The 15,308-nt window shown below is 36.7% G+C and overlaps 1 protein-coding gene across 2 annotated transcripts in view; it reads right to left on the bottom strand.

Moving 5' to 3' along the window:
- Nucleotides 1-15,308, bottom strand: part of LOC136841683 (visual pigment-like receptor peropsin) — a 754,051-nt gene that overhangs the window by 168,337 nt on the left and 570,406 nt on the right. For both annotated transcript variants that reach the window (XM_067108876.1, XM_067108875.1), the window contains one exon: nucleotides 3,877-4,012. In XM_067108876.1, the coding sequence (XP_066964977.1) occupies nucleotides 3,877-4,006 (130 nt within the window). In that variant the 5' untranslated portion in view covers nucleotides 4,007-4,012. The remainder of the gene's footprint in view (nucleotides 1-3,876; nucleotides 4,013-15,308) is intronic.

The raw sequence follows: 15,308 nt of genomic DNA, 5'->3' as shown, positions 1-15,308 counted from the left end.
CACTACTATTACTCTCTTTTTTATATGTATAAATACAACCACAATCTCCTATTCGTTCTTTCCAATCTATGAAAGGAAAATTAAAGTCTCCGGATATGAGTATATTCCATTCTTTGTGATTTCTACATATATCATCTAATTTGTCTATTATTATAACAAACTAATTAGGGGGTCTGTATATTACGATGTTCACTAATTTTTCATATTCAAATTCTACCGCTATTAATCCACATTCTGTTACTATATTTCTCACAGATTTTTCCTTGATTTACATCTCTCCCATATATCGCGGTTCCCCCTTGATTCCTATTTTTTCTATCTGATCTATAAGTTTGGAAACCCTTTATCTGATCATCATTACCAGTCTCTTGGGAGCACCAGGTTTCACTTATATTCATTATATCTATTTTTTCAGTTTGGGTTAGTTCTTCTAAGAACTCTATTTTTCTTTTTGAGTTACTCGAAACTAAACCCTGTGCATTCATCACTATGATGGTTTGCATGTTATCGCCATTATTTAATATGGGTAATAATAAGGATTTTCCCATGTCTCTTTCCTGTTCTGATGTGTTGTTCTTTTCTTCATTTCTATAACTTTGGACGTTAAAAAATCCAACTTTTCCAATATAGTTGATCTTCCATCTTCATATTTATTCATTTTGTGTTTGTACCTGCATCTATCTCCATATCTGTACCATCCCTTTGCATCACAGATACATTGCTTTGTTGCACTGTACCTGGGTGCTGATGCCTCATATCGTGATGCTGACATTTCATAACGTGGTGCTGGCTTGCTGTTTTCCTTCGTCTCATACTCTTTATTCCTTTCTTTATTTGTTTCATTTTTACTTTGATTTTTTATATGTATTTGATTTTGATTTTCGTTCTTCATGGCTACAGGATGCATATATACCTGCACTTTTTGTTGAATCTGCACCCATTTCCTTCCCCCAAGTTTCTACATATTTTTGGATGTAGGTGGATTTTGGATTGTGAAGAATGAAGGAACTGTCAGATTTGAGGTGTTCAAGTCCTTTTTTTCATGTTCTCGACGTTAGGGAGCTATATTTTTTCATTAAAGCCTATCTGTTTACTTATTTGTGGGACCACTTAAATATGTTTTGCTCGTTTTTTTTATAACCTTCTCGTTAATATATGGTAGATGGAGCAATTGGGTCAGGTGCTGACGCGTTGTACAAATTCTTTTTCCAGATACTCATGCGAACTTATCCTAAGCTTCTAGGAAATAGATTGCGACCAATCATGATCTTTACAGCTTGGTAACTGTTTATTCACCAAAGAAGAGGACTGAAGTAATGTAAATAAAAATATAATGTTTTGCCGTATAAACAGTATTTTTATGGGTCTTTTAAATTTTATATATATACATATGTATACTGTATAAAGATGTATAAGAGAGAGAGAGAGAGAGAGAGAGAGAGAGAGAGAGAGAGAGAGAGAGAGAGCATAAATACGGAACACCAGCCACAGCCTTCTGGAATAGTCAAAATCAAGTTGGTGACCCTTAATGCCCACAGTATAGCTGAAGGGAAGAGATCCATTACGATACAATCAAGAAAACAAAGGCAATTATTGGGGAGAAATGGTGCCCTGAAGAGCAGACAGACAGACAGTTATTTAACGAAGAAATATATAACGCTACCGCACTGGACCCTTGGGACAACGGAATATAGGGGTTGCTAGGTAAAAACAAAGGAAAGTAACACAGGCTGCTCTAATGAAATATTTTCCAGGAGAGAGAGAGAGAGAGAGAGAGAGAGAGAGAGAGAGAGAGAGAGAGAGAGAGGTAATACCATCATTCTGCACCTAATTCCCACTTGTTTCTTTCTTTCTTTCTTGATAAGCCTCATTTCTGACTTGGTTTTTTCACAAAAAAGGAATCACTGAGCATAAATTTAAACACAAACCAAACCAATTTCATATCACCAATATTAGTATGTTCAAAACTGAGTTTTCTCAAGATCCCATTTTTATCTTAATGTCAGACGAATAATTTTCTTAATTTGTCACTCGAAAGCTCTTGTCAAAAACGTTAGAAAAGCAAATAGTTCTTTTTCAGATACTAAAATAACTGTCGGCCTTCAGATCTATGGCTGATTATTCTTGTGATAAACACCGAAGGTTAATACTCTCCATGTATGCAATGCGGTACGTCAACACCAAAACTTGAGTGTTAGTAAGGAAAAAATACTGGGAAGTAATAGCTCCTATTGAGATGCCGGTGGAGTTTTCTTGTTTTTTCCAGAAAATATTTTTTCCTTTTTAACCTACGAAAGTTTTTTCTTCTTGTTCGTGCCGCTCATTCATGAGGAACGAAACCAGTTCAGTACAATAATTCCTCAACTTTCGGGGAAAGAGCTATAAACGAAATGGAGATTTGCGCGTGAGAGAACCATGGTACCGTGGTAAGAACAATATTTAGTAAATAGAGTAATCATGCTAAGTTCAGTCTCTGATCATACTGGACTTCATACAAGTGCTGTAAAATGTCGGAAGATATATTAAGAGTTAAAATCTAATCGCATTAAGCCAAATGTCCTTTTAACTAAGAAGAAAAAATCAAATACCCATAACTGGCTTTAAAACAGAAACTGAACCATGATCAAGATGGAATTTATTATTACCATTAAAAAACACAACTTTAAACTTACTTATTAAAATAAAAAAGACATCACATAGGCATCAGTAGCGCATAACGATTAGGTAGGCTCGAAATGATCTCTTTATCAACAATGGGAAGCCTCTGAGTTAATTTGCCGTAATAATAATAATAATAATAATAATAATAATAATAATAATAATAATAATAATAATAACAATAATAATCTAGGATTAAGCAAATATAAATACAAAAACTTTGTTAAAACTCAAGGTGCTACTTAACACTTGGGTTATTACTCCAGAGCTATCTCAAGGAATTATTCTGGTAAAATGTTTTACACTTTAATTAACTTTATCATTTCACAGGTAAAATAATTAACAAACACTGTTTCCAACTAGCACAAAATACCATTTCCTCAAAGCACAAACATGTAATGTGCCTTTGTGGAAAAAGAAAAACTCAGCACAGAGTAATGCACAGATGAAATATATCTATTAATAAATCACCACGAGAAAAACGTTTACAAGCATAACAACTGCTGCGAAGAGTGTGAAATACCGTATTTTGACAAAAGTGCTTGGCTTTTAAAAAGTGAGAGTCTCTCTAAAACTTCTGAGCATCGACGGTCCATGCCAGGGACGTTACACGAAACAAACCAGAGACGGCGAGTCATCTGGCTAAGAGACTTCCTGGTTAATAATACTCTCTCTTATCAGGAGATTCCCAAATAAAATCGCAGGGGTTGGGGACCGAAACCTATGTAGAAGCATTATGCCTACAATGAATGGCGCTAAATATTGGAATAAATAAATACGATAAATCCGAAGCACGAGAGAGATGGGGTACAACATACTGTAGAGGCAACAAATATGAAGCTAAAAAGTGCAGCAAAAGAAAGCACTCTCCAAAGGATCGCACTCTCCAAAGGATCGCACTCTCCAAAGGATCAACAACCAATTACGTGGGAGAGTTATTTTGATCCTTCACTTTTAACTGGGCATATCCAATGACATTAGCATAATCCAAGCAACCAATCTTTTATTGCTTTCAATATTATGCAGCCCACAGCAATTACATTATTACTCATGAAATCCACAAACAAATGACTCACGTCACTTCATTTCATCCTGATCTAGGTTCTAAAACTCATCAGAAAACATACAACCCACACAAAAATCCACCTATTACGTAGGTCTCAGACATTTTGTCTGTCTCATAAATGAAGTGAATTAAGAAAGTGAATCCTTACTTACCAACAATGATCAGGTAGATGCCAATGTACGTGTGCTGATTTGGACTGACCGGTTCCCATGGGGATGGTCCATGCCCAGAGGCATTGAGAAGCAACTGTTGCTCTGCCGAAAACATCTCGGCTGTCGCCATGGCGTCCTGCAAGGAGGAAAAAAGTTCATGTGACACCTGGGACTTCGTGTTAATCGTTTGAATAATTTAAGTAGTTTCAGTTGTTTTAGTTCGACAATTTAGGCAACTTAAAAAAACTGATTCTATCTTTATATATATATATATATATATATATATATATATATATATATATATATATATATATATATATATATATATATATATATATATATATATATATATATATATATATATATATATATATATAATATAAATATATATATATATATATATATATATATATATATATATATATATATATATATATATATATGTATATATACAACACTGATCGTCCAATCATAGAAATTTAGTACTGGAGATGATCAGTGCTTGGGTGGGTAACCACCAAGAAAAGGCAAAGTCCATATATATTTATCTGTATTTATATATATAATCGCTCATATGCGAGAACAACGTCATAACTCAAAAAATGGGAAATTTGAGTTATGACTACCATAAGATTGCCCATTTTTGCTCTATAATGTGGTAAAAACGACATATCTCTATCTGCAAAACTCACCACTAGAGGGCAGTAAGTGTCACTATTGCCCTGGCCTGGTGTTACGAATCCTTGGTGTCAACAATGTCATAATCTCAGTTCCTGTTTAACCGTTATAAGGGAAAGTGCTTTGTGTTGTCAAGAAAAACGTCATATTTTGGTATGGGTCAGTATTGGTGATATTTTGGTTGTTTAATAGTCTTAAAATGTTCATTGCAATAACGTTTTAATTCTAAATAGTACGTTGTTCATGCAAATATCAGATACTTACCTGTTTATTTTATTCAAAATGTGACGTTCTTGTAGCAAAGTAATGAGCTTTTCAATGTGTTATCCCAAATTATGTCAATATTTCTACAAACATTTTGCACAATGTAGATAAGCTCTGTCTTTGTATTCCATAATGTGTCGTTATTGCAGAAAAGTATGTGTGAGACCAAATATATTCATTGTTCATATTTTAACTTATGTCGCTATTTATACAAATGTAGATTATGACCACTGCACTTTATTATGGCATTTCATGTTTATGAACTTCTTTAGCATGTTTTGTTTAATTTTTTTTTCAGTAAAATGCATAGCAGAGGTAAGGCATTGTTATCAATGGCATTAAACAAACTGCAAGATGAAAAGAAAGAAGCTCTTCCATCTAACGAAAGTACCTCAGCAGTAGGTTAGTTGTTTTCAGATTCAACCCTCGTCCACTCTTCCATGTGGGCTGGTTTGTACGCATTTACTTAGAGGTTAGGTTAGGTTAGGTTAGGTTAGTTATGGATTTACATATCCTCCTCTTATGAGAGTTTTCTTTATTTCAATTTAATGTATCCTGTATGTGTCTCATAGATGTTTCACATTCAACTGGAACGTTGAAGATATAGGGAAAACTTGTTTTCATATTTCACAGCAATTTTTTCTTATTCGCACATTTTACAATTTTCTAGGCCACATCCGTGAACCTTTGAAGAATAAGGAAATTGATTGTGGCGTTCGAGAGTGTGAAGGTAACGATTACATACAATCTTCATCCTCTACATCATCCTCGTCAAGTTCTTCATCTTCATCATCAAGTAGCTCTTCTATGTCTTCTGACAACGAACTAGATTCGGATGATTCTGTAGCAGATAAGCATTATATTCCAGACTATGAAGAAGATACAGACAGTGCTGATGATGACCAGCCCTCTGAAAATATTACCGTTGGTGCAGAAGTTGAAGTAGCAACAGTCATGAATGAGTCTCCAAACGTTGGTGCAGAAGTTGCTGCAGTCCTGGACGAGAATCCAAACGCAATTGGAGATCGGTATTCACGAAAATGTGCCGATATTGGTTAGTCCATCCAAAAAGGATTAAAGAGAAAGGCGTGTCCTGAGAATTGGAGAAGGAATGTGCAAAAGCGACTACGCAATCAAGGGAAAGCTTATGAAATGAAGTAAAAGTTTAATAAGGAGCGAGAAGAACGGAAAATGAAACCGGCGTGTGATGAAAAGTGCCGACTGAAATGTTCCAATAAATTTACGGAAGAAGAGAAATTGATTTTCACTTCATACTGGAATCTAAGTGATATAACAAAGCAGCGTGAATTTATTCGAAATTCTATTCAGGAAGTTCAAACAAGGTACAGATACATCAGAGTGGGTGGTACCAGACAACAAAGAAGACTCAATAATGCATTCTATCTACTTAGAAATTGTAATAGAATTAGGTGTGCAAAGGTTTTTTTAAGAACACTCTTGACATAAACGATCGACCCATACGTACAGTTTTGGAAAAAAAGGACAAGGTAGCTGATGTAGTCATGGAAGAAGATCGAAGAGGAAAGCATGGCAATCATTGTACTGTCGATGAGCGGATCAGAGAGAAGATAACCAGCCATATTCAATCAATTCCTAAGGTAGAAAGTCATTATACCCGAGCAAATACAACAAGGACCTTCATTGATGGAAGCAAATCGATTGCTGAAATTCACAGAGACTATGTTGCCAATTGCAAAGAAGAAGGTCTACCTTGAAATTACACTCTCTTTCATCGCATTTTCACAAAAGAGCATAACATATCGTTCTTTTGCAAAAAAGGATCAGTGTGATACCTGCACATCCTATCATAATGCTGAAGAGATGGAGAAAGAACTGCTAAAGGAAAGCTGAGAGTCATCAAAATGAGAAGGAACTATCAAGGAAGGAAAAGGCTATCGATAAAGCATCAGATTCTGTAGTGGCAGTGTACGACTTGCAGGCGGTCATGCAGCTCCCGAAAGGTGATGTAAGTGTGTTTTATTACAAATCAAAGTTGAACGTACTGAATTTTACGATCTATGACATCAAAACAAATAAATGCGACTGCTTTCTATGGGATGAGTCTAACGGTCATCGCGGAGTGAATGAGCTAGGAACTTGTGTGTTACAGTACATTAAAAGTATCACTGAATCAGGAAAGAAAGACATAATATTCTATTCCGACAATTGTGCTGGCCAGCAAAAGAACAAATTCATGCTAGCACTTTATTTGTATGCAGTAAAGGAATTGGATGTAAATTCTATTACTCATAAATATTTAGTTAAAGGTCACACACAGAACGAAGCTGGGATGCAGCTCATTCCCTGATTGAAAAGCAAAACAAAAGACTCCTCAAAAGCGGGCCTATTTATGTCCCCGAAACTTTTGCTACAGCTATTCGGACTGCAAAGAAACAAGGAGATCCTTTCAATGTCTTCCATTTAGGATTTGACGACTTCTATAACATAAAATCAATTGCTAATGACATTGGTCCCATGAACGTCAAGGATCTTAAGATAAGTGACATCAAAGTGCTGAAAGTCATCAAGGAATCATATATCTACCGTTTTGTACAAGCATTCGTATGCAGATGAATTTAAGGAATGCACAGTACTGAAGCAGTGCAATAAGTCAAAGGATTTCAGACTGCTCCCGTGCTTCAAAAGAAAAACCAGGGATACCACACAAGAAGAAAGTTGACCTAATGGAATTATGCAAAGAAAATCTAATTCCGAAGCATCACCATCAATTCTATGAAGGTCTCTAATCTGTTGGTGAAGTGTCACACACTTTACAATGTGCTTTTATGTTATTCAGGAAAATAAGACGGAAAGCTTATTTCTATTACTACAAGATTTGCTTTTATTTTGATATGCAGTACTGATTCTATAATAAGAAAAAAAGTTTCACTCGACATTAAAGTTAGGTTTCAATTAATAAAATTTGCATAGACATAGTACATTTTTATTTACGTATTTGTTTAGGAATATTTTGCCGGTTTTAGTGAAAAGGCTTCTTATTATAGTGAATGTACTTTATGATTTAATTCATAACTGTTTATTTTATTTCAGAGTATGGATGCCTGATAATAACAAAATTGGAATTTAATTTTGAGGTATCAAATGATTGCAATTACTTATATTACTTCTTTCTAATGATGTTTTAGCGACATGATTCGCTAACTGTGATGCCATATTCATCTGTTCTATTCTGATAACCATAAATGATTGAAATAATATCTCTGTCATTACTCCTATTTTTGTAGAAATATCGTCATAATTCTTCCTAGTACACGCTAAGGAGATCACATTTTGTGCAACAATGACATAAAACTGAATACTTTCGCAAAATTAACTATTGCATTGATACTATGAGCTCAATTTCGTGCACCTTCAGAAATATTATGAAGATGTGTTTTCTACGTTATATGAATTAAGCCAAAATGGCAGAAAGTCATTAGATATTTTTTTATAAATTTTTAAATATTAAAATCATCTCTCCTGTAAAAGTGCCTTTTTTGAGTTATGACGTTGTTCTCGCATATGAGCGATATATATATATATATATATATATATATATATATATATATATATATATATATATATATATATATATATATATACACAGTATATATATATATATATATAATATATATATATATATATATATATATATATATATATATATATATATATATATATATATATATATATATACATATTGCTGAATGCTGGTGAACTTGTCGAGTCTACAAATGGCCTTTATGCAATACTAAGCCCAAAGGAGGATGTATATACAAGCACAAAGCATATAACCAGACACGGTATCAAGTTTTTGCAATAAAGGTAAGAATCCAGGAAAATATATTTTTCAATTTCCACAGCACATCTATAAAACTGCGGCCAAATATTCAAAAAGAAATGCAAGGTCAAAATATATCAAACCAGTAAAAGCAATTAAATACAGCGAGCGAACAAAATATATATTTCGGAACACTAACACTATCAAGCGCTTTCCATTTTCCTTTGAATGGAGTAAACAAGGAACAATAAAGCATAAGAGCAAAAGAGAAAAAGCTTACAACAAAAATGCATGAAAGTGCCACAATGTGTTACGAGCTCTATCGGCCAAAGGTCGAACATAAAATGCCTTCTTTTCATTGCCTGCGATTTAGTTCTGATCTTTGCAATTCTCATTCTAATTACACACACACACACACACACATATATATATATATATATATATATATATATATATATATATATATATATATATATATATATATATATATATAAATTATATATATATATTGTAACTACTAATTAAATTTTTTCTCTGGTTTCTCTTTAACGTAAATTAAATTTTCATCTCTACAAAAGTCACGAGAAACTGCTTGTTGGTTCTTTTCGCTCCTCTCAAAGGATTTTGTATTTATTGTTATATAGTTATATTTATCCGCTTGTTTTTTTTTTTCATACTTCAACGAGCGGAGTATCGTCTTCAGCAATTGCCTCTTTTCGCCCGATGGTTTTTCGCTGCTTTTCTCGTCGCCCTTACTTGATGTGGGGAGTTTTCCATCAGGCAAGGATTCATAGTTTCGGTTCCCCGAAGGGAGGTTCAGCATCCTATATTCCTCTGCACTCGTCGTCATTTGTTGGCTGCAACACTGCCTTCTGGCCAAGGCCAGGACTTTGACGCTCGCTTATTTTCAACGTGAGGCCGCTGTTGGTGGAGAGGTGTGCCCTGTGCCCTCTTGTGCGAGCTTGTCTGTGGGTTTGCTTTTGCCCACCGCGAGCAAGGCCCATCCCTTGCATTGACAGGTGCACTGCTGTATCCTCCGGGAATCGTCAGGAGGCCTTCTGAGGCCGGAGAGAAGGTGAGCATCCCCTTTTGCCTATATTTGTTCTCCTCTGTGGTGGACTACCCCGTCGATGTATTGCTTCAAAGCATCAAGCTGAAGCTCCCGTAGGAGCTTTTATAGACCGTTTCCCGGACTGAAGCAGTTTCAGTGTATTTTCAGCATATTTGCAGAACGTTTATTATTTGTAGGAATTAAGGTGTATCTCATTTGTTTTGTAAATATTAGTGTTAAGGAAAAAGTCAGTTATTAGTGTTAAGTTTCTTCACTGTGTCTCCGCCTATCGTGTACACGTGAGTGAGTGTTGATTTCGTTCTACTACTGTGACATTTCTCTCTTACTCTTCGGTATAATAGTTAGGTAGGAGATTGAGGTATGTGTGAGGGTATTGTATATGCGTGCATGTTTTTTTTTCTAGTTCCTCAAGCAGGTTTTCGGGGACACTTTAATTATTAAGTTTGTTTTATAAATAAATCATTTGTTAAATTTAGGCTTTTGATCTTTTTTTGTCACCCTCTTTGAGTGCGTATTACCTAAAGTCTAGTGTGTGGTAAATCTTTGTCTGGACTGGCAATTGATTTATTGAACAGAGGACCTGGTTTAAAAAAAAATAATAATTTGTGGCTCTTGTTGAAGAGTTCTTAACAAATTTTGGCGACCGTGGACAGGATCCTCTGTTCAGCAACGTAGGCTTTGGGTAAGAAACTCTCGGAGAGGTGCAGGAGCCATTGAAGTGATTTAAGTTGATAGGAGCAGGTCCCCAGTTTTGAAACTTATCAAAATGCATTATTTTGAGGATGGGGAAGAGGCTTCTGTAGTCAGGTTTTTAGCTGATCCTAATTGGGAGAGGAACTTGTTTGAGCTCAAAAGAGATCAGTTGTACATTATATCGGGTTCCTGAATTTAGGCTTGGCCACAGAGGTAAAGAAAGGACATCTTTTGTTCCAGGTGATTAGGGCTGCTAAGGAGTATAAAGAAAAGGAAAGAACTAGAAAAGGTAGGTGAAGCTGACGGCTTGGAAGAATGGTTAAATATGGGGGATAATATTGATGAGGTCTCTGGTAGTAAGGTCGGTCAATTAGAACTGTTACAGGGGAAAAAGCTCGTATTCGTGAGTTAGATTTGAAAGCTTTACAGCTCCAGGCCGATGAACGGGCTAAAGAACGTGTCCATGAAATTCAGGTGTTGAATTTGCAAATTACCCTTAAACAAGGTAGTAACAATATTCAGTCTAATATGTCTCGCGATGAGGGCAAGTTCAATATGTTTACGGCTTTGAAACTCGTGCCTCAATTTTCGGAGGAAGATGTCAATGAGTTTTTGTCGCTTTTGAGCGGTTAGCGAGGAAGTTAGAGTGGCCAGTCGATATGTGGACCACGTTAATTCAGTGCAGGTTTATTGGGAAAGCACAAAGGGTTTACAATACTTTGGATGAGACTCTGGCTTCAGATTATGATAGTGTGAAGTCTATTATCTTAAAGCTTATGATCTGGTACCAGAGGCTTATCGGCAAAAATTTAGGAATTTAAAGAAAGAAGTAGGTGAAACTTATGTTGAATTTGCTAGGAAAAAAGACCCAATTTCTGGATGACTGGCTAAAGTCAAAGAGGTGGATGACTTCGCTAAGTTGAGGAGCTTGTTTTGGCAGAGGAGTTTAAAAGGCATGTGTCTGGGAGATGCGTATTCATCTAGAGGAGCTGAAAATAGATTCGGTACAGGAGCTCGCCGTCTCCTCTGATGAGTACGCTCTTACCCATAAGAGAGCCTTTAGGTAATAATGATGGCCAGAGCAGGTTCCTTCAGCCCCAGCGGAAATTTAAACAGTCATCCGGAAGGAAGGTCTTTGAGAGTCATAGGAAGAATGGTAGTAATAATAATATTAATAATAATGACAGAGGTAATGGTAATAATAATAAAGGTAGTGTGAAATCACAGAGTTTTGTGAACAGCCAGCGGCCCAATAATGGTGATTGGAGCTACGGAAAACAGAATTCCCAATCTAATAGGGTAAGGTGTTTTTATTGTAACAGGACAGGGCATCTAAATTATGAATTGTTTCCTTCGGAAAAGGCAGTTGAAAATAATCAAAATCCTATAGGACTAGTTACTGAGAATATTCAAAGGCAGATGGTAGTAAATGAAAAATGATAAGTGACTGAAATTCCAGAAATATATTTCGGACGGGACAGTATATTCCGATTGTGACAAGTGTTTTTCACGGAGAGTTAAAATCTTGAGGGATACTGGTGCCGCGCAATCACTCATTTTGAAAACAGCAGTTCCCGAAAGATTTAAATTTGCTAATAATGAGTTTGTTGTGTTAGGGGGTTTTCCTAACTCTGTTTCCTCTTACCCTCTAGAGAACATGTATGTTCAATCGAAGTATTTTTCTGGGATGGCTAAACTCGCGGTAGTTAGCAGTTTGCCAGTCCCTGGTATTCACCTGTTGTTAGGAAATGATTTGGCCTCTGATAATGATAATTTTTTATTACCTATTTTGACAATTGTGCCCGAAGTGGGCGTATCGTGTGAGCCTGTCTCGGTTGTGACCCGTTCAAAGTCACAAGAAGTTGACCTTGGAGACGTCAATCTTGATTTAGAAGTAGTTGATAGACAGGTGACCGACTGTATGACTCGTAGCAGCAGCAGTAGTAGTAGTAGTAGTGGTAGTAGTAGTAGTAGCAGTGGTAGTGATGAAAACAATAATTTTGTTAATATTGATTGGGACGTGAAAACGTTCAAAAAGGAACAAGGTAAAGAATTTACTGAGTATAACCTTGGTATTCCCGAGGATTTGACGAAACCTTTAATCGTCAAGGAGGGAGGTTTGATCTACCGTTTTAGCAGGTCGGCGGATGCACCTGCGGATCAGGTAGAGGTCAGGGAGACAGTTAATGGTCCCTAATAGGTATCGTGATAAACTTTTATTCCTCGCGCACGAAAATAATTTATCTGGTCATTTTGGTGTAAGAAAGACTTTTCAAAAATTAGCTGAATCTTTTTATTGGCCAGGGATGCGCAAGGATGTCAAGAGTCATGTTTTATCGTGTAGAGTTTGTCAACTTGTCGGAAAACCCAATCAGAAGGTACCGAAAGCTCCTCTTATTCCCATCCCGGCAGTCGGAGAGCCATTCAGGGAGGTGGTCATAGACGTAGTGGGCCCTTTGCCGCGGACGCGCGGCGGAAATGAGTACATTTTGACTATCGTAGATAGGATGTCCCCTTCCTGAGGCCCTCCCGCTGAGGAGTATTCGGGCGGAGAAAGTTGTTGATTGTCTGATTGGATTTTTCACAAGGTTTGGTTTTCCAAAATTGGTACAAAGTGATTGTGGAACAAACTTTACCAGTAAATATTTCAGAAAGCGAATGACTGAACTAGGGATTAATCATATAACTTCTTCACCTTATCATCCAGAAAGTCAGGGTCAGGTGGAGAGATTTCATCAGACTCTCAAATCAGTGTTAAAGAAATTCTGTTTTGAGACAGGTAATGACTGGGATAAGGAGTTGCCGTATGCATTGTTCGCTATACGGTCAATTCCTAATGAGTCTGTTGGTTTTTCTCCATTTCAGTTAATTTTTGGCCATTGTGTCAGGGGGCCCCTGGATGTGGTAAGGGAGCACTGGGAGGAGATAGTCCTGATGTTAATGTTTTAGATTATGTCTCCACTTTACAGGAAAAATTGCATCGAGCGCGATCTTTCGCTCAGGAACACCTGGCAAAGCCCAAGTGTCCATGAAGTATAAGTATGATGTAGGCACTCGTATAAGGAATTTTGATATTGGTGACGAAGTGCTAGTGTTGCTTCCCATACCTGGCAATCCTTTGAAAGCCCAATTTTTTCAGGTCCGTGGAAGATACTTAAGAAAATAAATGATGTAAATTACCTAATTGAAACACCGGATAAGAGGCGGAAATCCCGAATTTGTCATATAAATATGATTAAGGCATATATTAGTAGGGATGATAATGTGAATGTTGAACCAGTAGGTGTCGTAGATGTAGAAGTAGAATCTTTTTGAGTGACAAATTGTCGGTAAGTCCAAATGGGTTGAGTAATAACTCTGATATTTTAAATAATCTTAATATTAAATTTCCCAGCACCTAGACTCTGGTAAGGCCAAATCTTTAATTAATCTAATCAATGAGTACAAAGATCTTTTTCAGGACGCGCCAGGTAGGACAAATATCCTGCAACATGATGTAGATGTTGGGAGGCTCAGCCCATTAAGCAGTGTCCCTATAGGCTGAACCCCCTCAAGAGAGATAGTCAAAGATGAGGTAAATTATATGCTTAACCATGATCTCATTGAGCCAAGCTGTAGTGCTTGGAGCTCGCCTGTGGTCTTGGTTAAGAAGGAAGGCGGACGGAGAGCACCGCCTCTGCTTTGACTATCGAAAGGTGAACGTTGTCACTAAAACAGACTCCTTCCCTTTGCCTCGGGTGGAAGATTGCATTGACCGGGTAGGGTCTGCCAGGTATATTAGTAAGTTCGATTTACTAAAAGGTTATTGGCAGGTAGGTCTTACACCCAGGGCAAAGAAAATCTCAGCCTTTGTTACAGGTGATGGTTTGTTTGAATGTAAGGTCATGCCGTTTGGGATGAAGAATGCAGCCGCCACCTTTCAGAGGCTGATGAACTTTATAACTAGTCGTTTGGAAGGATGTGTTGTTTATATTGATGATTTGGTGGTCTACAGTGATGACTGGGAGACACACCTCAAGCGAATTAAGGCTTTGTTTGAGGCACTGCGGAAGGCTGGGCTTGTAATTAATCTAAGAAAGAGCGATTTTGCTCAGGCAAAAGTGATTTATCTTGGGCATGAAATTGGCCTGGGTAAAGTCGCTCCTAAACAAGCGAATGTAGAAGCGATTACCACCTTCCCAGCACCTCAGAATAAGAGGGTGTGAGACGGTTCTTAGGAATGGTGGGCTATTATCGCAGATTTATAAAGAATTTTTCTGACCTTGCTAGTCCCCTGACTGAATTATTAAAGAAAACTGTGAAATTTGTGTGGAATGGCGAGTGTCAGAAAGCATTTGAAAGTTTGAAATCTACATTAATAACTTTTCCTTTATTACGTTCACCGGATTTTCTCTCCTTTTGTTTATCCACTGATGCAAGTGACATAGGAATAGGTGCCGTCCTCCTTCAAAAGGACTGTGAAGGATCCATGCATCCCGTCGCATTCTTCTCAAAGAAACTGTTACCTGCGGAGCGCAGATACTCGACTATTGAGAAGGAAGCCTTGTGCTTGGTCAAAGCCATCATTCATTTTGATGTATATTTGTCAGCCTCTGCGGAGCCATAAAAGTTTATACTGATCATAATCCATTAATATTTTTGAATAAATTTAAGGACAAGAATCAGCGTATTTTACGCTGGAGTTTGCTTTTTGCAGGAGTATCCTTTATCTATACAGCATATAGCTGGGAATGCAAATACTGTACCCGATGTCCTTTCTAGGTCGTTTGATGGAGTTTAGGGGATAAAGTGGCCATGTGTTATTGTTTCAGGACTCCGTATATTTTGTGCTAACTGTCTTTTCTTTAACAGGACTGTTTGAGGCGTATTTAGTTAAGCCTCGGTAATATTTCTTTCTTAACACAAATAATTTTGTTAGATTTT

This window comes from Macrobrachium rosenbergii, chromosome 9, assembly GCF_040412425.1.
Source record: "Macrobrachium rosenbergii isolate ZJJX-2024 chromosome 9, ASM4041242v1, whole genome shotgun sequence".
NCBI lineage: Eukaryota > Metazoa > Arthropoda > Malacostraca > Decapoda > Palaemonidae > Macrobrachium > Macrobrachium rosenbergii.
The sequence above is the reverse complement of the archived record's forward strand: the minus strand, read 5'-3'. Positions and strand labels throughout refer to the sequence as shown.